Source organism: Heliangelus exortis, chromosome 2, assembly GCF_036169615.1.
Source record: "Heliangelus exortis chromosome 2, bHelExo1.hap1, whole genome shotgun sequence".
In the NCBI taxonomy this organism is placed as follows: Eukaryota; Metazoa; Chordata; class Aves; order Apodiformes; family Trochilidae; genus Heliangelus; species Heliangelus exortis.
In genome coordinates this window covers 69,178,112-69,203,314 of record NC_092423.1, presented here as the reverse complement: position 1 = coordinate 69,203,314, position 25,203 = coordinate 69,178,112, and the positions used below count along the sequence as shown (strand labels likewise).

The window sequence follows — 25,203 nt, the reverse complement described above, 5'->3', positions numbered from 1 at the left end:
CTACTTTCTACTTTGTCTGAGGCTTTGTGTTGCTATTAAACCCTGAGAATAAAATAGTTTGCTATAAAACCTTCATATACATCAAAAGGTCCTTTAGAAATACTCCATCTTTTCAAAGATGATGTGCCTGCTTTTGACCTCCGTCTCAATTGGCTTTCTCATAAGCATTCTTCTTTATTTCCCCAGGGTTTTTTTAGTAGAATATAGTCCTCTTGTACATTCAAAAAGGCTAAATTGAAAGAATTCTGGTTTACTTAAAACCACACCAACAAATTGACTAATTAATGTCAGATTGACTAACAACTGCTAATTACATTTTCCATCACCAAATTTTCACATTTCTTGTTTTTATTGGCATCCCATTATCTAGTTGCAAATGAACCCATCAGTCCTTATGCACTAGAAAAAAACACTTTGTTATACATAATAATAAACGAATATTTGCTCTCCTTTCAATAAAAAATGGATCCATTGAAACTAAAATCTGACCTAATCCCATAAGTTATTTTTATGGTGTCAAAGGTCAAACTTCTGAAGGGCAGCAGCGGGTGGGTCACAATTCAGACTGTATAAATTCCCCAGGGCTCAGCCAGTCTGTCTACTACAGCTGGAAAGCTGTATTGCCTTTGGTGCTGAAGCTCAAAAGGTAAGCATTTTTCCAGGTATGTTCTCACTATATTATTTCTTGTCAATGTCTAAGCTTATAAGCAGCAATTATTGTGTTGTATTTGGTATCTTAAAGACAGAATATCTACGTGATATTCTCTACTAATCTTCTCACCTGTGTGTATGCATTCTGTACTACTTCATTACCTGTTAAACTGGGTAATTGCTTTCAGAAGACTTTTTAAAAGTATAGGCTCTGTGCTTAAAATACTACTGTATTTCAGAGCAACTTATCCTCTCCTTCAGTATCTTTTAAGTTTCATAATGACAGCAAAGAACAATTTTGCTTGAATGACCTCTGGTTCAACAGTGTACTAAGAGAAACTCTGTGGCATTCAGTGAATTTGCTAGATTTATTTTAGTGTGAAATTTTTCTAACAGTTGAACCCCGGAAAATACAGCTAGTGAATACCACACAAGGTAAGAATGTGTGCCAGAGCACAGACTTATATGTTTACAATAATCTATAAAAGTGAACTTGTATACAGAAAGGATAGTGATAGAAATGTGTGTGCGAGTGTATGTGTATACTCACAAGTGTGGTCACTAACAAACAATCATTTAACAGTGCTACATTATGGTAGATGTTGCTATTTGATTAAGTCTGCATTTCTGTTCTATCTGAATGTCACTAGCAATATTTAATTTCTCAGAAAGGCTAGAGTGTAGTATACATGGATACTTTTAAGTAAAAGCAAGGTAAATCTGAAAGCACAATTTTGCATCAGTCTCTCTCCTAGCCTAGGTGACCTTAGAAAAATTATTTTGCCTATCCATGCTTTCATTACTAAAACAAGAGAAAAGATGCAATCCTCTGAATATCTACTGACAGTATTGTGCCACAAATAGATATTTTACTGCCCTTACTTATTTTTAGAAAATAGTCATCGAGCAACTGCTTTTACTTACATTTGTCCAAGGATAGAAGAAGTCTACTACAACTTGCACTTTAAACTTCCTGTTTTATAAGGGTCCCAAAGATAGATCCTATTTTTGTGTCTTCATCAAAGGTACTACAAAGTACCAAGGAATTCTAGTCTTCACTGGATGAAAATAAACATAGGCAATTGTTGTTTGACTGCCTTGAAAAGGTAAACAGAAATGACACACAACTTGAAGATCTCTGAGTAATTTTACTGCCAAAAAGACAACTGAATACAAATGCTGAAGTAAACACATTTATGAAAACAGAGTATTTCCTCATTATTGTAACTGTATTTTTGCTGTTTGTTTTAGACAATACAGGTTTCACAATGGGCTCCATCGGTGCAGCAAGCACAGAATTTTGTTTTGATGTGTTCAAGGAGCTAAAATTCCAGCATGTGAATGAGAACATCATTATCTCCCCTCTGAGTATCATTTCAGCTCTGTCCATGGTCTACCTAGGTGCAAGAGAAGACACCAGGGCTCAGATAGACAAGGTGAGGCTACAGTTAAGGATTTAAACCTTCCTGCTGCTCAATAGAGTCACAGCACTTAAATATATGATAATGTCCTTTGCATAGCTCAGAAGCTAAAATATATGGATCCAGGATTATCAAAAGCTGCAACCACCTCAAACTTTCACAGTATCAAACAAATGAAGCAGCCAGAAATCTTGAAACTGGATTTAAATTTTATTTTATTATTGTTATCAGTAGGATGCTCAAAGAGACCACTATGTTTCAGTGGTCCTTTATTTACAGTAAGAAAAGTAGATAAAAACCCAATGAAAAGAGCCTAAACAGGTTTCCAGACTACAAAATGGCTCCCATGAGTTTCCTGCAGCTCTCACTTCCTTCACAGAGAGTGTCTGGTTTGTTACCTGGAAGCACACCCTTGAGCAGGTTTCTAGATGTTCAGTAGGACAGTAAGCACAGCTGTTGACAGATGGATTGCACCTTTTGGGTCATCCAACTTCTCAGATAGCCAATAAGTTTACTTCAAATATCATGTGTTAATCTCAGTTAAACAGCCTTTTTTCATCATACCTGCTACTTCAACTATTGTAATTTTCAATTACAGGTTGTTCACTTTGACAAAATCACAGGATTTGGAGAGGCAATTGAATCTCAGGTATGGAAATAATTTCTTCTCTGTGTCACTTTCTCCTGGGAGCAAAATCTAGCAAATTAAGTGGTCCCTTAGCAGTTCCAACCCCTTTCCAATGAGCAGCTAGTGCTCTGCATCCAGCAGTTGGGGGAACACCTTGCTCATAAGACTAGAAAGAGAAGGAGGGTAACAGAGGATTCATAACAAGCATAATATGAAACCCAGCATCATCATATTAAGGAAACAGGGGAAATATTATTATGATTAGGCATTTTTATGCTTAGGCAAGGGCACTGGATGTTACTGGTTAAATGGAACGGGTTTGGAATGGAGGAAAGGCTACTTGATCTGCTGGAGCTAGATTACTGTAGTGGGTAATTAAGTATGGCACCCTGAAAGAGGTATGAGGAAACTGCAGTAGAAAAATGGCACAGAATTGAGTATATTAGAAAATTACATCAGTGTCATTGTAGCCCAAAATTGTTCTTCATCCTGTACATTTTGTTAAGACGGGTCTGAACTCATTTAGTGTGAAAAACTAACTACTAAAACTAGAATAACACCATCTTTCTTTTTATTTATATTCATGCCAATGATTCAGTGCCCCACATCTGAAAGTGTCCATGCTTCACTTAAAGACACATTCAGCCAACTCACCAAACCAAGTGACAATTATTCACTCGCTTTTGCCAGCAGACTCTACGCTGAAGAGACATACCCAATCCTACCAGTAAGTTGCTCTAAAATCTAATCTGAGTGTATTTCCAACTCAAAGCTGTCATGTAATGCAAAAGCATTTTCAGAAGTCTATGTTCTGATAATTTTTTTTTTCTTCCACATGGAAGAAAGATCCATAACTTCACTCTGTTACAGCCCTAAACCTCTGCAGTCTTGAGATAAAATGTGTCTAGCCAAAAACATGTTTGTGCAAAGTACTATCAGGATCCAATCACATCAAGATATAATTAATAAAGTTAACTCCAACTACTTTCATAATTTGTAAAACAAATCTGAAAAGTAACTACAGGTCCTCAAAAATATTGTCTTTTCACATCGAAAGGAACATTTGCTTTGAAACCAAAGGGCAATACAATTGCAAAATAAAAAGCAAAATGAAAAGAAAACAACGATAGTTCAACTGAAAGGAATTTCATTTTTTAATCAGACTCAGGTCTGGAAAATATTTTTTAAAATGTGAACATATACTCTTGCTTGAAGTAGTGAATGTAAAATCTTAAGATGCTTATGAACCAGAGTCATGGCTTACTGATTAGCCTTAATAAGCAGATTATTCATAACTGCTAATTTCAGTCTTGTGTTTCATGTTTCCAAAATGACATTCTGATTTGAAAACTGCATATTCTAACTTTGCAGGAATACTTACAATGTGTGAAGGAACTGTACAAAGGAGGCTTGGAAACTATCAACTTTCAAACAGCTGCAGAACAAGCCAGACAGGTCATCAATTCCTGGGTTGAAAGTCAGACAGATGGTAAGAGCAAACCAAGTATTGGCATAAGTATTTTTCCTTCTATCCCCATGTTTGAACTGCATATGAGCATGCTTAAGTTAAGAAACAAACAAAAAAATCCAAAATATTCACCTCTGTTCCTTCTCTTGGATAATAGATCATTATTTTATTTTTTTCCCCTCAGATACCTATTTAGGGACTCTCTGTATCTAAGAGGCTTTGTGTGTATATAGTACTTCCAGTTCTGATGAAAGAGACTGCACTAGAATATACTTTGTAAATATTGACACATGGTTTGATACTAACATTGAGAATCTGAGTGTCCTTTGATCAGTGTGTTTTGCCCTCAAGATTCCCAGAGTTATGTGCCTGTTGAGTATGGCATGCAGTCATAAGGTACTTGAGAAATCTTAAGAGGTAAAAGGCCATGGAAAACCACAAAGTAAAGAAATGGTAGGAAGGTGTATTAAATGCACAGAAAGAGGCATATCACAATTGGAATATTTACCCTACTGCATATCCATGTGGCTCCTCCATTCTTCCAGTCTCTTCCAATTCCCCCTAAAAACATTATTTGCTCTCGTTTGAAACGCACGGCCCAAACAGCAAACACAGATAAAATATGCTGATTTTTACCTGAAATGAAATATGCATTATCACACAACCTCTGGTGTGATGTCACACTTTGCAGGAGAAAACCAGACAATGATTAAGCCACTGGTGGAATAGCACTAAGGAAGGAGCTTGCCACGTGCATGAAGACTGCAGAATAAACAAGAACAAAGTATTAGAAAAAAAGCAGAGCATAACTCTGGTTTCCTTTCTTGGTATAGACATCTCCTTTCATCTTTGGTTTGAAGCAAGAAGTATCTATGTTTATGTTTGGGTTGGAGACCACCCTGGGACAAAAGGTTCCAGTAGTTCTTCTCATTGTCACAATATATACACGTTGACTCTTTTTGTAACAAGTAAATCTCTGGATCTTCTGTCTCTCATGATGATTCTTTACAGAAAGGGAAACAATAGCTATTGCCAACAGCAGTGAGCAAATCAGCCTTGGAAGTAAAAGATTACAACTGCAAAAACGAAACATCCCTGCCCTACAGCCTTCTCCCTACAAATTCTCTTTATACCCTTCATTGAATGTAGTGCTTGCCAAGTAAGATGTGTTATACACTGATGTGTTATGTACATGTTTTTTCTTTTCATATGCATTCTTAAAGGAATGATCAAAAGTCTCCTTCAACCAAGCTCTGTGGATCCCCAAACAGAAATGGTCCTTGTCAATGCCATTTACTTCAAAGGATTATGGGAGAGAGCATTTAAGGATGAAGACACCCAGGAAGTGCCTTTCAAAATAACTGAGGTACATGGGAACAATCACCATAAAGGTAGCATGTTCTAGAATTCTTGAAGAGAGTAGACAAATTGTTATAGAGTCCTCCTGAACAAGAGCCCTCAGTAGTGTTAACTGTAAGTAGCCATTTCTACGCTCTTAGAATAATCTTTCTGAAACCTATATTATCTTACTTGGTTTTGCAGCAAGAAAGCAAACCCGTGCAGATGATGTCTCAGATTGGTTCATTTAAAGTGGAAGTCGTGGATTCTGAGAAAGTGAAGATCCTGGAGCTTCCCTATGCCAGTGGGCAGCTGAGCATGTTGGTGCTGTTGCCTGATGATGTCTCTGGCCTGGAGCAGGTATATCCCTAGCAGCTGGGTTTCAGAAAACCATAAACACAGTGAAATTTAGGTGCTGCAAAGCACTTCACTATAACATAATTCTAAAACAGTTCACCAGCACTGATCTGAATGCTGGCAGCAAGAGATTGTTGCATGGAAGCATGCAGCTGTCTCAGTGGTCCTGCAACAGTTTGTGCTGAGCATGGGTTGCTTAAAGAACTGCTCTAGTAGTTCTTCAGAGCAGATTCTCTTTAGCTAAGCAGTTTTTACTGCAGCAGATTGAACTCCAAAGGTTTTATAACTCCTTTTCTGCATGCTGAGGACTTCCTGGGAAGTTCATGTTAACTTCATTAGTTGTAATTATTGTTTTGGCAGTGCTAAACATGCTTCCTTCACGCCTCCAAAATCTAAAACTGGAATAGTTAAAGCAGTTCCCCCCCCCAAAAAAGTGTATGAAATACTTTTGTAGATAGGAACAGAATACAGGCATGGGACATTGTCATAATTAGGACTGCAATTAGTCTGAATAGGAAAGGCTATGTAATAAATGAGAGTGGAATGAAATGTTTCTACACTAACTCAAGCGATCTGAGTTATAAAAATGAAGAGGCATTTGAACACAGATAAATTTCCAAATGATAACTGATAGTACTAGTTATTGGTTACCATGAACACCTGAATGGTAAGGTGTCTTAAAATTAGACCTTCTAAAATTACAATTCAAAAGTACAAAATTATTTTGGAACACATTTTCCAAGGAAGGAAAATATATACAGAAGAGCTTTAGGTGAAATTTGCTGAGTAGCCATCTCATTAGGAAAGTTGTTTGGCAGCAAGCCTATTAAAGAAATAGGAAGCAGGACAGAGAACAGAAGAAAGAGTCATAGTGTGCTTCCTTTTCCTAGAAACATTAATATCCATATATACCTAGAAAAAAATGCCAGTACATTGGTACTGCGTCACCAAAAAGGAAGCTGTGCTCTCATTTGCTTGTCTCCTTGCAGCTTGAGTCTTCAATCACTGTTGAAAAACTCATCGAGTGGATCAGTTCTAACACAAAGGAAGAGAGGAACATCAAAGTGTACCTCCCCCGCATGAAAATTGAGGAAAAATATAACCTCACATCTGTCTTAGTGGCCTTGGGTATCACTGACCTGTTCAGTTCCTCAGCCAATCTCTCTGGCATCTCTTCAGCAGAGAGCCTGAAGATTTCTGAAGCTGTCCATGAGGCATTTGTGGAAATCCAGGAAGCAGGCAGTGAGGTGGTAGGCTCACCAGGACCTGAGGTGGAGGTTACAAGTGTCTCTGAAGAGTGGAGGGCTGACCACCCTTTCCTCTTCTTGATCAAGCACAACCCAACCAACAGCATCCTCTTCTTTGGCAGATACATTTCTCCTTAAAGAGAAGAAAGCTGAAAGAATTTCTTTTCCCTAGAAATGAAGCACTGCAGTATCAAGAGCAAAAAGAAGTGCACCCTTTCCCTTTCATCCATTTTTTTTCTAGAACAGGAAGGCTTTATTAAAAAAAAAAATTGTCAAAGAAATGAAAACAGAGCCCCTTTGCCTTTCCTTTCTGCAGAGTAATATTATTTACTCACTCATGAAGAGTTAAGGGGATGAAACTTGGACCCAAAGACGGCATGAGCATTAACAAAGGTGATCTTGGTGCAACTTAACAATAATAGTGCCAAATCATCCCACTGAAAAAACACAACCCCATTTATCAGCAAAAGTTTTAAGGGCAAAAATGCAGTCTTCTAGTTAAGCCAGGTTTCTCTATGGCTAAGCTTTGTGGTAACTCCTCTGGAATTGGTCACTTGAAAGCTCCCAGATGGAACTCTAAACTGTCACCAACCACTCTTACTCAGACAAGGCAATTGTTTTTTCTTTGTGCTCCTGATACTGCAAGGCTCTTCCTCACTTTCTAAAGATGCAATATAGAAACCCTATAATTCATATTTATCCTTAAATCCTTTTGTCTCCCAAATATGGCGTGTTACTATTCAAATTGTTTTCCATGTATCCATATCTAATGGGTCTTGTGGATATTACAGTTTTGCTCTTTTAATCATAATAAAAACATGTTTAAGCAAAAGCATTTAATTTGGACTATTTCAAGTGCATCTGGGACAGGGTAATCATGGTTATACATTCAAACTGGGGAACAAACTGGGCTGAAGAGTAGCCTGGAAAGAGAGCTGGGTGTTTGGGTTGATGGACAGTTGAATATGAGTCAACTGTATGCCCTGGAATCCAGAAATGCCAACTTTGTCCTGGGATGCATCTAGCTCACCTGGTATAACTCACCTGTCAAAGGAGGTGATTGTCCCACTCTACACTGCACTGGTGTGACCCCACCTTGAGTACTGTGTGTGCTTTTGGATCCTTCAATGTAAGAAGGACATCAGACTATTAGAGGGTGTCCAGAGGAGCGTGACCAAGATGGTGAAAGGTCTCAAGGGCAAGGAGCAGCTGAGGTCACTCAGTTTGGCCATGAGGTCACTCACCCCTCAGCAGTGCACAACTTCCTCACAGGAGGCAGTGGAGAGAGAGATGCTGATCTCTCTCTCTGGTGCCCAGTGATAGGATTGGAAGAAATGGAATGAAGCTGCATCAGGGAAAAACAGATGGGACACTAGGAAAAGGTTCCTCACTGAGAGGGTGGTTGGTCGCTGGAGGGTGGTTGGCTCCCCAGGGCAGTGGTCAGGGTGCCAAGCTTGTCAGAGTTCAAGGAGTGTCTGGATATTAGTGGATATTAGTGATATGCTTTAGTTTTAGGTAGTCCTGAGAGAAGCAGGGAGTGGATTTGATCCTTATGGCTCCTGTCCAAGGTTGAGGTATTCTATGAATCTATGGTTGTTTTATCAAAGTTGGGTCATTGCTTACAGAGAGATGTGGAATGAGAGCCTGTCCTAACTGGTCTAAGATAAAATACTGAGATCAATTTTCTGCCTGGAAGGAGCAGCATGACCCATAATATTTCATACACAAAACTCAAACTAGTGAGATATAACACTTCCAGCACAAACCATGATTCATTCAGTTTCTCTTTTTAACAGCAGCTGATAAACACTTTGGAAGGCAGCTGGGTTTGTGCATAATCTGCATCCTACTGAGACAAGAACACTACCTTGGAGAACACATGAAAATGGGAAGTGGAAAGGAATTTTCTTGTTATTTTTGTGGTGTATTTGTAAGGCTCTCTAGGTGCTTATTTTGTAACTAAAGAGAATAATCATGGTAAAAGTAGCAATACCTGTGGCAAGTTAACAGTTTTCCTCTGGAACTAATTATTCTTCCCTTTGTCACTGAAACAAGAAAGGCAGCAGACCAGTGAAGAACTGCCACAAAGAAGTAACCTTATGAGTTAAAGAGAAGGTTGGCGGGGTTTTTTTCTGAGGGGGTGTGAAATTAGTGAAGAAAGCTGTGCTCTTTTCTGACCCCAGTATGCACAGCAAGGCACCTGTGCTAGGTGGTTTGTGGTGATGTTTTTTAAGTTCCAGCATACAGCATTTTGTTTGTTCTATTTACTTTGGCTACTTTCCTCCTGCCCCTGCCCCTGCCCAGCCTCACCCCACTCAAGATAACACATATTTTGGCAGTACATACAAGGCATAGCTTGCTGGTAGCAAATACAATCTTGTAAAAAAAAGAAGTTAACATGACACCACCTTCTCTGTTGATCTGATCATGGAGATATAGAGCCTAAAATCCTCAGGGCACTCATTTTCAGCAAATTTATTCCAAAAAGGCACTATTTCTAGGCCATTGTAGTTGTTATAAATCAAAACATACTTCTTCACAAACAAAGGATGCAAAGAAATACATGGGTTCCTGTAGACAGATAGGTTCAGTGTGGACTCATGATTTCTGCTGACTTCTGCCATGACAGTAACATGCAGTCATATTTCTGTCCTTGGTAGTCACTTCCTTAACATTCTCAGCCCTATGTTTTCAGAGACTGAAAAGTTTTAAACTATTCTGGGACTTGGCAAATCACACACCTACTGAGCAAGGGATGTTGGGATCCTCAAATCTCAGACACAGAAATATTGTTCTAACAGTTAAGAACTTCAGCAGCCTTCCACACCTGAGGCACTGTAGCTTCTGTAATGACAGGCACATAAATGACAGACCTAAATGTAGCACCCAAGGTGGGTGACAAGATATCAGTTCTCCATCATGAAGCACGGAACAAGTCCTCTCCTTTGTGTCAGCTGAGGGGGTTACAGCTTTCTCTCTTCATCTCCAAAGCTGCAAAATAGTCCCCAGCATGTCCTAGAGACTTTGACTCTCTGCTGCATCATGAAGTTCAGCTAGGTCACCTTCTCTTTTACTCCCAGTATTTCTTTCAGCACAAGTATGGAAGAAGGCTCTGAATCACAGCTTTAGGGCCCACCATAAGAGGCTTTTACTGCTCTGCCATCACATCCCACATGTATTTGTAATTTCACACGTGCAAAGAGAAATAGTTAAGTCAAAGGATTAGTGAGTTGCACAGATACAAGACCACACTTGTTCACTGTCCTGAAGACTTAAAGTAGGAAGGTAATTAATGTAATGAATTTCCATTGAGATGGCAGAATTTGAACCAGGGCCTCTATTGTTTATTCCAATCCTATTTCTTCAAATATATGAGTCTAGGTAATATTGCTCAGTTGGGAAAAAAAAAATCAGTTATTTGAATAAGATTGGTTTCCTGAAGTTCATAGAATTAGTGAGTAACTTGGGTTTGAGGGGGCAGCTGACAGTCATCTGGCTTTCAAAGCTGTAGCAGGTTGCTTTACTGACTGCAGATCTTCAAGGCTGGAGAATCCACTAACCTCTGGTTAATTTAATTTTAAACATAAATACAAATCTCACTAATGTAGAAGTAGTGCAAGCCATTCAGCCAGCTTAGCTTTCTCTCACCAAATGAGAGATGGCCACATGTGAGAATGAGCCTTACCAGTTCCTTCATTTTCATTCCCCTATGGTCAGCCCACAAAGCTCTCACTGTCTCTCTCCTCACTTTTAGCCTTCTTTGAACCAAGGTCTACAGAATATCTCTGTAAATCCCAAGTAGTGCTTAGTCCCCCTGTGAACAGCAATTTCCTAAAATCATTTACAAATACGTAGGTACAAAGATGTACTAATACATAGCCTTATGCTACATATATTTTTTAGTCCCAATAGCATAATTTATACTTTATCTGCATGTTGCTGTAAATGGGTATCAGTGTACTATCATTTGTACCTGGCCTTCTTTTCCTCACTGTTATACTTTTATATATCACAAGATAAAGACTGTAATACCATATGGTCTAATTTTCTTGTCATGTGAGCAAATGCTCACAATTGCATGGTATTCCTTCCAAATTAATTTTGAGCTTTAATTTTTTTCGAATCACACAACACTTTACTACTTTTTCTAAATGTTAGATGGCAACACACATTTTAAAAGCAGTGATTTTCTATTAGTGGCACCTTCCAGATATCAAGAAGAGGATCCTGGAGGTCAGCAGATCCTTACGGTAGAAGGCTGATTTCTTGGTTACACAGGTAAAATTCCAATGCTGTGGTTCTGATAAGAGGCCAATATGAAGAAGGAGCATAGTGTCAGATGGGTTCTTGTAATGAAGGCAGAGATATGGCAAGTAAAGATGAACAAAAGGGATGGAGGAGGAATCATTAAATTCAATTCCACAGGGCTGTGTGTAAGAGCAATTCCTCTTTCCTCTTTACATTTTTCTCTCATTCTGCCCCATTTCCCTCGGGCACAGTTCACTGCTCTCCAGTAACTCCCTTTTCCCAAGTTTTTAATCACCCCACTCTCACCATGTTCACCTTTATCCTCCATGCCCTTCAGCAATCTCTATCTGCTCCTCAGTGCAGCGAGGGAAGAAGACAGGGCTTGTTTCTAAGAGGATAAATATCAGGGAAAGGAAGGTTTGGGACTAAGAAAGCAAGTGGGAGAAGAGTGCTGCCACTCCTGCTGCCTGGGGGCATCATCTGCCATGCAATCAGGCTGTGTCACCTGCAGCCTCTTAGCTGCACCTGCAGTAGGTGGGGTGAGGGCCCATCCTTCCAATGACAGAGAACAAATGCTCTGCTTCTCCTTGCACGTATTCTGCTGACTTTCCTCGGCCTGAAGTTGCCTCTGTACCTCCAAATTCAAAATTAGTTGAGGTCACTAGCTTAGTCTCTCTATGTGTCCAGGCAAGGAATTAGCAACCACATAAGGAAGGGTTATTAAGAAAGCCTCAGAACATAAAGCCAGAGATTGTAGAAAATGAAGAGGGGTAGACCAAGAAGAAAGACAAGTCTAAAGCAGCTGAAAGTGACAGTCACACTGAACTACCCAAAGAGAGTTACACTTTTGAATTTGAAAGAGCTAAAAGAGCCACAAATACCAGTCCAAAATATACTGGAGCCATGAAGATCTTTATACAGGTGAATCACAGCTGAAAAGAGCAACTCTAAAGACCTTGGAAACATTTTGGTAAAGAGTAGACGATATTTTAAAAGAAGGTCCTCAGTGCAATACATTGAAAATTCACACTTTTGTTTGCATCTCTCCCAAAAGCCTGAGGAACAAAATAGGTCTTCTGAGAGCAGAAAGGAATATGAAATAATTTTGTCTTACTTGTCAGGTATCATATCATTAATTTCTACCTGGTCACTGCTACAAACAGCTTGCTAACTTGAACGATGTAGAAAGATTTCAGGTTTCAGGAGACTGAGCTCCTTTGTGCAAAGGCAAAGGACATGGGAGATGGAAAGGTGAAAGAATCTTGCAATGGCAGTGGCATTGGTAAGACATATTTCAAGTGGTGCTAATGACACTACAGCTCTCTCAAGGTCCTTGTCAGTCTGAAGGGAAAATTACATTCTAAGCCCCACTTTTGGGCCTATTCTCTCCTAAGACAAAGGCTTACTGTCTTTTTATGTGCACTTAACCAGGTAGTTTAGCTCAGTCTTAAAAGCATGAAACTATGAATGGCCAGCAGGTGCCAAACAGGTCCATGAATAGCTGGGATTTCCAGTACACTTCCACCCCTGAGTGCTGGGGAATTTCTCCTGATGAAACTTCTGAAAATACCAACTGCCTTGAGGTCATTCCACCAGACAAGAATATTTGCAGTTGAGCTGTACAAAAAGCACAGTTAAAGTTTAAATGGTTTTCTTTAAAGAGAGCCCTCCCTCTATACCATTCTCTCACACATCAGCCCAAGGCTGCTGTTGAGGATGCACCCTTGTTTAGAAACGTGCTTTGAAGACACATTGATTTGAATTTCACATTCTTCATTCCACAACATGGCACATCTTGCACTATAGCACTTCGGGCTGGGAAACTCCCATTAACACAAAGCAGGGATCATTCTGATTCAGTAGCTGTGCAGTTGACGTACAGTTAACACCCTCTGACAGGTTCCCTCGGAAAAATGACAAGTTTCGGCTAAAGTGTGTCCAAGGCACACATATGTCATTACTCATAAGGCAGTGCTGTGTATCATGATTGAAAAATTCAGGCCACTCTTCGTATTTTTGATGATAACTGCTACCTGGGATGCTTTAAAATGCTCACTGCCTGAGTCATTCAAAGGAAAACTGCACCCTCGCATATGTGAAAACAGTGTGCACAGTCATTAACAGATCAGCTATGGCTTTTCAGATATAGAGATCAGACCTTTCTCAGAAGTGTTTCACTCCTTAACAGAGTTGAATTTCTCAGGACAAGCACTGTCTTTATTAATTACTGTGTCTAAGCCAAAGCATGTAGGACTAATAGCCAAGTATGATGAACTGTGCCAGTATTATCAAATTTCACCACACCTTTACTTTCTGCAGGTGTGGAGCAAAAAGCCTCAGTAATATTTATACAGGATTCTCACCACACCCTTTGGCAACTCATTAGATTTTAAATACTGCCAGAGTATGTCAGCAAAGCTTGCTTGGTAAGGAAAGGTTTGCAAACTTACTTGTAGGAGGTACACAAGAGATACCTATCTGCTGTGTTTCAAAATAAAGACACGTGTATTCTAAACCAAATCTTTAAAGGGAGAAAAGATACCCAAAGATCTAATCTCTCTTAAATGTAAAAATTATTTGAGATTTCAGGATGATACAAACTTATCCTACATAAAAATCTACCATAAAACAACCCAAAATCTGTTATAACCTGTCTAGGTGATGCGTATTGTTTTTTTTATTATTATTTGACAAGGTTAGGAGAAGCTCATTCTGTACTCACTGTGACAGAGGCATCACCCAGAAGAGTGTCCTCCTTAACACAGAAAAGGTCATGTATTAAGTCACTCAGCACCCCAACTATTTTCTCAGTTTGTGTGAGAAACTTGCCCTCCTGACAGCTTTTAACTTTAAATGACACAGAGATTTATAAAAACTTTCATAAGGCCTCTAAAGAAATGAAAACACGGTCAGATTTCAAAAGCCTCTCTTTTCCATGCTTCTTGTATCTCCTGAAGTCCCTTGTAAAGGCTGGGGAACTTTTAAATAATTTTGTGTTTAAAGCCTACTGGTCTACTCTGGATGAGCCAAAAACTTGAATAGAGCACTCTGCTGGCTGAACCACAAATTAAATCCCTCCCAAGCAAATAAACAGTGCTTATACTGGTAAAAACATATTGACAGTGCCAGGTAAACTGAACAGCTTTCCTTCAAGCATCACTTTTCCTTTTGATCTACCTGAAATGCAGAACATGTTACTTTTGAATTAAACCAGATTTCCAAGAGCTATTCAGAGTTGATAGCTAAAATAAACTACTGATGAACATGAAAATCAGCAATGGAAAACTGTATCCTAAAAGACTGTGTGAAAACAGAAGATACCATCTTTCTGTGATGACTCTCAAAGAGCCTTTACAGAGCAGTTTATAATGTTCTCCTCAGACACCAATCCTTTCACCTGCTCCTGAATCCAGGTGCTGGCAAACAGAGCAACACACTGTGCCGGAAAGTCACAATGACTTGTGCCAAGTTACACTGAAACTGGAGGGAAACAAACTGCATTTATATAGCTGAGATCTGGGCAGAGCACTGATGTCCTGCCAATATTTGTCCTGGCTAAATGGAAACATGAATGACTACAGCCCACAAGTTCACTTTTTACAGGAAAAATACTATTAATACAAATACAAATCTCCTACTGTGCTGCTGTGCTGGTTTGGTACACAGTGGGAGCGAGAGCACCGCAGCTACTGAGTCAGCAGGAGCACACCCCACTGAGCCATGTTCTCTGGTGGTGCTAATTTAAAAGGATATTGGAAAACATTACTAAATCATCACATTGAGTTAACATATGTTGTCCTTTGAGATGAGTATATTTTTAATTTTAGTTACCTGTGCTTTTTTTTTTTTTTCCTGATGTGCGGACATGCCATTCAAAAGGTGTAACTTTTTTAAGCACCTCTACAAAGGCACAAGTTTTTGTACTCAGTCTAACCCAGCATTTCTGCACTCAAGTCACTTCTTGTAAAGCAGCAAGTTGTATTATAAGTCAGCAAATAAAAGTCACCTCTGCTTTTAAACTAAAAAATTCACAGTAATTGCACTAAGGGATGAAGCTTATCCAGTGTATCTATCACTTGTTCAGCAACATAGCTAAATTTGCAATGATTACTTAAATCATTTAGGCTTTGGTAATCACTTAAGGCCAATGTAAACAGACTACAACTTTCCCAGCCATAATGGAAGCAATCAATTCTTCTGTGAGCACCTCTCCTACGCTATGCTGATCTCTGGAAAACATAGATACATCTAATTACAACTCATGCTGGTTTTGTGTAGCTACAATTTCAAAAGACCCGGAGGGAGGGAAATACCATCTGATTAAAGTTGTGAGATTCCTCACAGTTAGGAAAGCAACATTAACTAAGGTTTTGGTTGCCAAATTATAGTGATACAGAAGGTTCACCATTGGCTAGAGACCCTTTGCAGCTGTGTCCTCCAATGTCCTATGCCAAATTTTGCAGATAATCCTCATTTCAGGACCTTCTGTGCCAGCCACTGATGTACATACAATTTTAATCCATGTTAAGTGTATGATCATAGGCAGCAGGTCAGAAGAAAGCCCTCCAAAGGCAGCTTATACCAAGGAGAGAGACCTTGTGCAGGACCCTTTCCCAGTGTCAAGGTGGCAGCCCTGGCAAGGTGAGCTGCTCCTACCCAGGTTTTGAAGTTGTTATTATCAACAGTGCAGAGGGGTGAAGGATAAAATAAAGGGCAAAGGAAGGACTACACAGAGTGTTTGAGTTAGGGGTCAGAGTGGGGATGGATGGATATGAAAGGACAGCAGGAGAAGGGACAGCATGATTGCAAGGAAAATTAGGGAAGGAGGTATTTTAGTAGCCAAGACCAGATGGAAAAATGGGGTTTGACCAAAATACCCATTTCTGGAATAGAAAATAAGAACAGATTTCTGAGGTGCTACATTGGTCAAACAACAGCTTTCAGATTATGGTGGGGAAACAGAAGCAGGAGGAAAACTAAGCCTAATCTTACTCCCACACCAGGTTCTAGTGATGTTACTACTGATAAGAAAAGCAAGGGTCTGGTGCCTGTTTCTCAACCTTCACTATCACAGTGGCAATTCCCTTGTTGCAGATTCTTAGAATTCTCTAAGATAACCAAAATGCATTTTTCTAAGATAAAGAAACCCACTAGTAGTGACAAATACTTTCTCAATTGGACAGTAGAAACACTTACACATAGGAAGTCACTGTCTTTTCTCTCTCTGTTCCTCAGAAACAATTTTTATTACACGAATCATAAAATCAATAGCTCAGCAACTGCATTAAAAAAACCAAAAAAACAACACTCCAAACCACAAAATAAAGGTTGTTTAAAGTAGTGTGCATTCAAGTTGTTACTATTCTGTTGCCAAAATAATGTTTATAGAAAAACTTCTGGAGTTAGTTTTGTAAAGGTCTTATATAGTATCATTCTCACCATCACATCCTACTCTGAGATGATTCAATTCTTCCACAGGGATGTGGCCTTCAGGGCATAACAAATTGCACAGTCGTGAGTCATAAGAACCTTTGTAGGACTGGTCAGGCACACTATAAACTCACCGTAGCCTTCATGTGAACCACAGAAACCTTGGAGACGTCTGGAGCAGCAGTGTTCCTCCCTGCACAAGGCAAGGTACTGTAATGATTTTTAGAGATTATTTATTTGATAAACTCTTGGATGATATTGCTTTGTTGACAAATGCATAGAAAAAAAAGGAGCATGGAAATGGGAAACTACAAATCCTTGGGAAAGGAATTTATTAAGATGGCACGGGCATGGTCTACAAGGTGGAAGTCTTAAAAATATGAAAGAACAGCAATGTATTGTACAGAGTTCTAGAGCAGAGTAAGAATCACTGTGTTTGCTTCAGTCAGCTAATTTGTTACTGTGCTCTTCAGTCAGCTTCTGGTCTGCAAGCTGCTCAAGACACAGGCTGTCTTTATTCTAAGGCCATCCTATACCAATGTGAATAACTCCTAGTCCCTGACTATAGCTCTCAGCTAAACCTGCAATGAAAATGACAAATAGCAGCATTTGTGGTCTACTGAATATGGAAACCTTGTCCTGCAGAAGAACTGGGAAGCTAGGATCAGGGCTAGTACTGTAAAACCAAAAAGGGAATTCAGAATGCTCAGCATGCAATAGGTGGAGTGGTGCTTGCCCAACCATTGGAAGATTTTGTCTTGTCCTAGAAGTATAGTTTGACCGTGACTGTCATCAGAGTATGTGTTCACTACAGTTATGAGCAACAAAAGGCTCTTGCAGAAACTGAAGAATGAAAAATGTCATAACAGACAGTCTCTCAGTATCCTGTAGCCTAGTCACTGGTGAATAACATTATCAACCATCACTGCAAGATGCTGTAATGGACAGTGCAATAAATGTCCTGGTGAACAAATACAAAAGAGGGTTGGAAGCTACTTCTTTCCTAGCCCAAATGCCAGCTAGTGTCATCAGTGAAACAGAACATGCTACATTCTATATGACTTTATAATAGTTAATCCTTCTCATTCTTTATATAGATAATTATTTTTAAAAAGCCTTTGCATCACGTAGCAGCCATAATTAGTGGTTCACTAATAGCATCTTTTCTGCCTTTCTACGCAGGTTCAGAACAATGGAAACTTTAAATAAAGCAAACACAAGCTTTGCTCTCGACTTTTTTAAACATGAGTGTCAGGAAGATGGTGATAAGAACATATTGTTCTCCCCTTTGAGTATTTCATCTGCCCTGGCTACTGTTTATTTAGGAGCCAAAGGTAACACTGCAGATCAGATGGCAAAGGTAAGTCTGGGCATAAAAGGTAGCTGTTTGAAAGGGTTGATCTCCTGGGCTAACATCCTCTATTTTCCTCTAAGAAATTTACTGTGACGGAACAGAGGAAAGCCATAAGCAAAAAAATTACTCTGACCAAAAATCTACACAAATATACGCCAGCTCACATTTCACCCCTGATGTGCACTGCAATGAATAAACCAGTTCTCCTCTTGAAAAGGTCAAAGAAATAGTATAGTCTCTGGAAACAGGCTCCCAACAAATTAGAAAAGTGGTGCTAGCGACATTGACTCCTTTTAAACCTCACCAGCAGAAATAAAGAATTTTTATCCCAGAGCTCAGTAACCTGTAAACTCATCAGGGAGGGGGAGACCTTGAATCTCCATCTACCCTGCCACAGACAATTCCCATCTTGCATTTCATCTTTTTTGAAATTAACCCTCACTAAAAGGCTCTCCCCTCTATAGCTATGATACATTTTCACATTGCTAAACAAATCCCCACCCATAAGATCATAGAAGAAACACTGCAAGATTACAATGCTTCCTTTGGAGTATATATTTTACAGCCAAAAATCACTAAAATTCTTAACCTGTATTTGTGGAAAGTTCCTACCTTCAGCAGATGGAAGTGAGGACAGCCCCAATGCACAATTACCCAGCTCCTACCTAGAAGATGAGGCTTTTCATCTTGCATCTGCTAAGGCAGAAGAAGTTATCTTCTGATATCTGATAAGGCAGTGATCTGACTCCTGCTTTATGGGTCAAAAGAGGGCCAGTAGGGTAACAAAGAAAACAGTGATCTCCTGTTAGGAAGAATGTGTGGTTGGGGGTGGTGTGTGTGGAAAAGGCACACTGTCTTCTGAAATATGTTTTCAAGTTTCACGAATTCCTCTGTAGCCCGGGAAAGGCGCAAAAACCAAGAGCAAGGAATTTAAGGCATGAAACTCCCCACAAAATTTTCCTGCTTTCTGACACACAGTAGTGCTCCATTTAGACTTCTGGTTTGAGACTCCATCTGGAGATAACTGGGTCTTCCCATGTGTGACTCCAGTCTCTAGAAAGGCAATTTACACAAGAGTTTAGCCCTGCAACCCTCTGCTTGGTATGTTTAGGTCATTTTGTAGACATGGGCCTCAAAGCCTAACAAAAGATTTCATATACAGTCAGGACTGGACACAAGAGGAAAATCTGAGTTTGACTCTGTTCATCTCCAGCCCCATGGCATCACTGGAAAGGTTTTACTGAAACAGCATAATTTTCTGTCATTGCATTTATTTTTGCTTTTTCCACTCTAGGTTCTTCACTTTAACAAAGCTGAAGAAGCCAAAAATGTCACCACAACCATAAAAATGCGAGTCTATTCCAGAACAGAAGAGCGTGTATCAAATCGATGTGCCTGTTTCCAGAAGGTACCTCACCAAGTCCAGTGATCAGGCTATGGGCATGGTCACATCTTCACTTGCTTATGTTTTCCTTCCACATTTACATTTCTCTGTGTTTGCCTTCCTCAGAAATAGTGTATACCACTAATTGGTACAGCATCCTGTCATATCCTCACCAAATGCAATACTTACCACATGCTTCCTCCTTTTAGGTAGAATTGCAAAAACTAACCTCAAATTTGCAAAATTTGAAATTTAATGTTAACACTGTCTGTCAATGTATCTCTTGATCTTTTTCCTTTAGATCTGACAAAGGATTTATTTTTCAAATTATTCCTGTTTAATAGCTAGCTATTTAGCAAATCATGGGCATGATCCCTTCCTGAGGGTGCTAATCACAAGAACAGAGCTGCCATCCCACACATTTGATTGCAGCATCAAGAAAACAAAACCCAGAGTATTAACTTTTCCAGGCTTGCTAGATAACTTTCTTCAGCAATTAGTCTCCATTTCCATTGACTAGTTAACAAAATAAACTGACATGTTGGAGTTTCCCAAGGCATACCAGTTGCTTGCATTAAATCTTAGAGGAGCAGAAATTACTACCTTTCTGAAAAATTTCTTTCACACACTGGCAGGCACCTAATAACAAAGTATACATAGTTTAAGATAGCAGAAAAATGCAGAGAAGCAAATGTAATCCCTTTGAGCCAGTAAAGGCAGGTTTTCCTCACTGACAATTCAACCATGGTGGTTTCAAGCTCGTTTCCCTGCTCTTTCCCATCATCCTTATTCTTTGTGGGAGTGAGCCATTTCCCTGCAGGCTGCCCACAAAGCCCCAGTGGCCATGACTTCTGATTAATGGCTGCATCCCACAGCCAAATCCCATGGCTGGAAGGTTTATTTTAGGGGGGCTATGTCAACAACACTGCATGAACAAGAGAGGGATTGTTCCTAGTGAGTAATGCTTGTCGGAATTGTAAAAAATTGCAGAGTGCTGTGGGCTGGAGAAAGGACTGTTCTAACCCTTTAGAAATTTAAGTGTCTGTTCATGTTTCTGATTCTAATGTAATGACAAGATGAATACAGCACAGGTCCAGATTTTTAGTTTACCACTTGAAAGCTTTACTACCTCGAGCTCATTAGAGTGTTTGAGTCAACATTCATTCAGTCTTGTTACTCCAGTGTCATAAATTTACTGCAATTACTGCAACATAATAAAATTTACAAAATATTAATGTTAAGAGAAAGATTAAGAAATTTAGGGGCAACCTTTCCATGATTATATGATTGCATGATTACACTAGAATTTCATAAATTAAAAGAGTCACCAAAATCTTCAGAAACAATTAGACTAAATCTTTAAACATTGTTTAGCAATTACATTCTCTCTCACTTTCTGGATATACTTAGTTTCACAACCTCCACTTAGAAACCCTTTAATGTTTTACATAGTGCAGGCTCTTACACTTGCATTCTGAGACACTCACAGTGTCTGTAGCATGTCTGCAACTTTTAAAATTTTAAAATTTTAAATTATTCTTTTAATAGCTGTCTGGTTTACAACAGCTTTTGTGTTGTGATACAGATAATAGATCACCTTAATAGAAATACTCTATATGGAACTGCATGAAAGAAGAAATGAGTTACCTTCTTTTTTTTTTTTTTTTTTTTCTTTCTCCAAGAGAGAAACTGGCAAATCTGATAATATCCATACTGGATTTAAAGCACTCAACTCTGAAATCAACCAACCCACTAAAAATTATCTGCTTAAAAGTGTCAACCAGTTATATGGAGAAAAAAAATTGTCTTTCAGTAAGGTAGGTAGGCCATTTATTCTGATTATGGGGTGACATTTAAAATTTACAATCTGTCTGTGACAACATGCCATAAGCTATATACTTAAAAATATTTTCTTTGCATTTGCAAATTCTGTTGTTATCCTCAATATAAATATTTTCTACAAGAGTCGTCCTGAGGCTTTGAACACCAAAAATTTAGTTTTATGGGATGTGTACCTGATTTCAGGATGATTTGCAGATGTGGTTAAATGCAAGCTTTTAAATTGTATATTTCCACTAAAAAGAATTTGTTCCTCTGCCAAAATATTGTGTCTGTAGTCTTTGTCATTTTTATTATGCTCTCACTCTATTTGACTAGTTATTTATTAGTATTCATTTTGGTTGGCAACAAACATAAGACAGCTGTCTCTTTTGCACTGCAGGAATACTTACAATTAGCTAAGAAATATTACAATGCAGAGCCACAATCAGTTGACTTTGTGGGAGCAGCAGAGGAAATCAGAAGAGAGATCAACTCCAGGGTTGAACACCAGACTGAAGGTAAGCTCCAGGCTTCCCTCTCCCAGCTAAAAAAGAAACCATTTTGGCACTGAACAAAATCTCTGTACCCAAGGGGCCCAAGGCAGATAAACAATTCACCTCAGAAAGGTAAATCAGATCAGTTTTCCTAAAGCAGTCACCTAGTGACAAGTCCTCACTAAAATTAGTGTCTTCCAACTGAATGTAGGAGGAATGCAGCTTACTGTTCTTTGTAAATTAAGACTACCCCAGCAACCACATATTTGCAAACTATCTCAAGATAGATGTGTGTGCTCCATCAGCACTTAAAGTTTCCCTACTTTATATCTGCAGAAATAGGGCCAACACTTATTCTGAAATGGCACAAGTGTGTAAATGTCCTTCTGTTTCTCTAGGTAAAATCCAAAATCTGCTGCCTCCTGGATCTGTAGATTCACTCACCAGACTGGTCCTGACAAATGCACTTTACTTCAAAGGAAACTGGGCAACAAAGTTTGAAGCTGAAGCTACCAGGCAAAGGCCTTTCAGAATGAACACGGTATGGGAAAACACTGACCTACATCATAAACTGCAGGAAGAAAAAACAGTAAAAAAGATGAGGGAGAGAAATTCCTGTTAGCCCTTAAATCTATTTGAAATCCAGAATGGAAGCCACTTAATTTAATCCATACAGTGTATTTTCTTCACCACATCTTCAGCAGAAAGACTGCAACATATAGTAATACAGAATAGTAACTGAGCCACAGGTAAAATTGTTAGAAGCTGACCTGAAGCAAGCTTTCAGTCTCTGAAGGCAAGGAAAACAAAGAGCTGAACAAAAATTGTAAGGGGTAATCCCTTACATTTTCAGTTTTAACTATATGACAAGTCAGAGTGGAACACAGCTTCCTATAGCAGGTGTCATTTGAGCCTGCCTAGCCCCCAAGTGCCTTTCCAGAAGACTAGAGGTCATCTGTAGATCCTGTGTCCTACCATTTAGAGCCATAAGGATGGCTAGGAAATACTGAGCAGCTTGTACAGTGAATGCAATAAAACTCCACTGTTACTTTGACTCAGTCCTTTACTGCTCAGTCAGATCACCAATGGCAAACATCTGATTTGATTTGTTGCAGAATACAACTAAACCAGTGCCAATGATGTACCTGAGTGATAAATTTAACTGGACCTACGTAGAATCAGTCCAGATGGATGTTCTTGAGCTTCCGTATGTCAACAATGACCTCAGCATGTTTATCCTGCTACCAAAAGACATCACTGGCCTAAAAAAGGTAAAGCAACTGAGAACTTGGTAAATCGTGTGAAAAATAAGAATGTGATTATTTACTTATTTTATACATGTTTGTGGTAAAAGACCAGGTTAAAGACATATTTTTAGTAATGTGGATACTGATCAGGCTCAAGGAAAAGCAAAACCCAAACTTGATCTAGCATTGTGATCTTGAACACCTTGGGAGCTCAGACAAGATTTATCACTCTTTGCAGTTGGTACTTCCTAATTGTTCCTAATTGACATTGGTTCCTAACGTTGATCAGTCCTGGATACAGGAGCCCCAAACCACACAAGAGTAACTCTTCTCCCAGCTAAAGAAAAATGAGGAGAGAAAGGCAACTCTGTTGCCGTGACATTCACTGTCTGTACCAACTCAGACAGGTATGATTACATTCTGGAAAAAAATCCCAACCAAACCAAACCAAACAAAACAACAACAAACCACAAATTGGACAGCATCCATTCTTTTCCAGGTTGCACAGAGCTAACACGTAAGGATACTGCCACCTTCTGTAAAGAGACTGATCCTGCCTTTGAATAATAAACTCATAGTAAATTTTTTTTCTGTGGGAAAAAAACTCTATTTAGTAATTCTAAAATGTTGGAAGACAGAAATTTGAAAAGCAAATCAGTCAAATTATTGTTACTTGTCAGGGATGTTTTTATTCTACAACTATGTAACCCTGCTATATTTGCTGGTAATTACTGAGAACAGTTAAAATACTTCACTGACTTACTGTAGAGCAATATATTTCTTTCTGCTCAAAAAGATTTCCATATTGGTCTTTTGCTACTGTTTTTTTGTGCTCTTGAAACATCTTGGAAAATTCTAAGTTTAGGAAATGAGAAGGCAAAGATTTTTGAATGCTCTGTAATTTTCTGATTCTTTCTTTACTAACTGCAGCTGGAAAGAGAACTGACTGTTGAAAACCTATCTGCATGGACCAACCCAGAATTAATGGAGAAAATTAAAGTGGAAGTTTATCTGCCCAGGTTCACATTAGAAGAGAAATACGACCTTAAATCTACTTTAAGCAGGATGGGCATACAAGATGCTTTCATTGAGGGTCAAGCTGATTTCACAGGAATGTCAGAGACTGGCGAATTGTTTTTGTCACAAGTTTTTCACAAGTGTTATGTGGAAGTCAATGAAGAAGGCACAGAGGCAGCAGCTGCCAGTTCAGCTACTCTGGCATCACGAAGTCTTGGTGCTGCTGTTATTTTTGTGGCAGATCACCCTTTCCTCTTTTTTATCAGGCACAACAAGACCAAGAGCATCCTCTTCTTGGGGAGGTTCTCTTCCCCCTAGAAACTTGACTATTACTAAACAGGTTCTTGTAACAACAATAATGAACAAAATACACACCACAAAGAGAATCTCTGTAGTCTGTGCACTTCTTAGTTTTTCTATACTGTTGACAAACTTCTCAATGTTAGAAGAGAGCACACACTAAAAATAACCTGGGAGTCATGCCTCTGGGTCATTTTCCTGGTCAAAGAACCCTAGAATGTCAGAACTACACTCTAAGTACCAAACTGTGCACAGAACAACATGTATGCCTCTTTTCAGTGCTTTCTGAACCTGAACTTTCACAACAAAGAACAGATTAAGCTGATCCCAACACACCTGCTTTGGTACATACAAAGAAAAGAAATAGGAAAAACTCCTTCCTGCAGAATGTTGCTGTATCTCCTTTGGTTTCAGCTAGCTAAGCTGCTCATCTCAGCAGGGCTACCTCACCGACGCTCACAGTTTCATACAAACTTTGCAGCCTGGCACAGCAGCTAATGAAATAAACAAAAAAAATTCTCTGTTCCAGACTCCTGTGCTTCTTTCTTGAATGAAAAGGGGCTAACACAGGCTTTCTAATTTCTGTCCCACAGCAATTTGAAAATATTGACCAGCACTATAGAACTGGAGGCAAATAAATCACATGTGCCTTGAAACTTTCTTCTTTGTAATCTTTTGTGCATTTAACATTGTTTGTAAGCCCAACACTGCGCTGCTTTGTCATTTTGCTTTGTCCCTTATTTCATTGGTTTGGGGTAACATCATATTGGAACATCAAGCCTTTAATACTAACTACTT

The 25,203-nt window shown here is 39.1% G+C and overlaps 2 protein-coding genes across 3 annotated transcripts; both read left to right on the top strand.

Annotated features, from left to right (window-relative positions):
- Positions 1–479: 479 nt before the first annotated feature.
- Positions 480–7,942, top strand: LOC139792780 (ovalbumin-like). Of its 2 annotated transcripts, XM_071736587.1 has the most exons (8): positions 480–646; positions 1,903–2,087; positions 2,671–2,721; positions 3,299–3,427; positions 4,072–4,189; positions 5,392–5,534; positions 5,711–5,866; positions 6,853–7,942. In XM_071736587.1, exons 2-8 carry the CDS (start codon positions 1,920–1,922, stop codon positions 7,246–7,248), a joined length of 1,161 nt encoding a protein of 386 aa, XP_071592688.1. In that variant the 5' UTR covers positions 480–646; positions 1,903–1,919; the 3' UTR covers positions 7,249–7,942. The 2 variants fall into 2 exon arrangements, with proteins under 2 accessions (XP_071592688.1, XP_071592687.1); XM_071736586.1 differs by lacking the exon at positions 480–646 and having other exon boundaries at positions 1,675–2,087.
- Positions 7,943–16,898: 8,956 nt separating this feature from the next.
- On the top strand, positions 16,899–24,491 carry LOC139792775 (leukocyte elastase inhibitor-like). Its single transcript, XM_071736572.1, has 8 exons — positions 16,899–16,995; positions 17,971–18,148; positions 19,437–19,550; positions 21,209–21,343; positions 21,748–21,865; positions 22,240–22,382; positions 22,957–23,112; positions 24,019–24,491. Exons 2-8 carry the CDS (start codon positions 17,981–17,983, stop codon positions 24,421–24,423), a joined length of 1,239 nt encoding a protein of 412 aa, XP_071592673.1. The 5' UTR covers positions 16,899–16,995; positions 17,971–17,980; the 3' UTR covers positions 24,424–24,491.
- Positions 24,492–25,203: the final 712 nt, after the last annotated feature.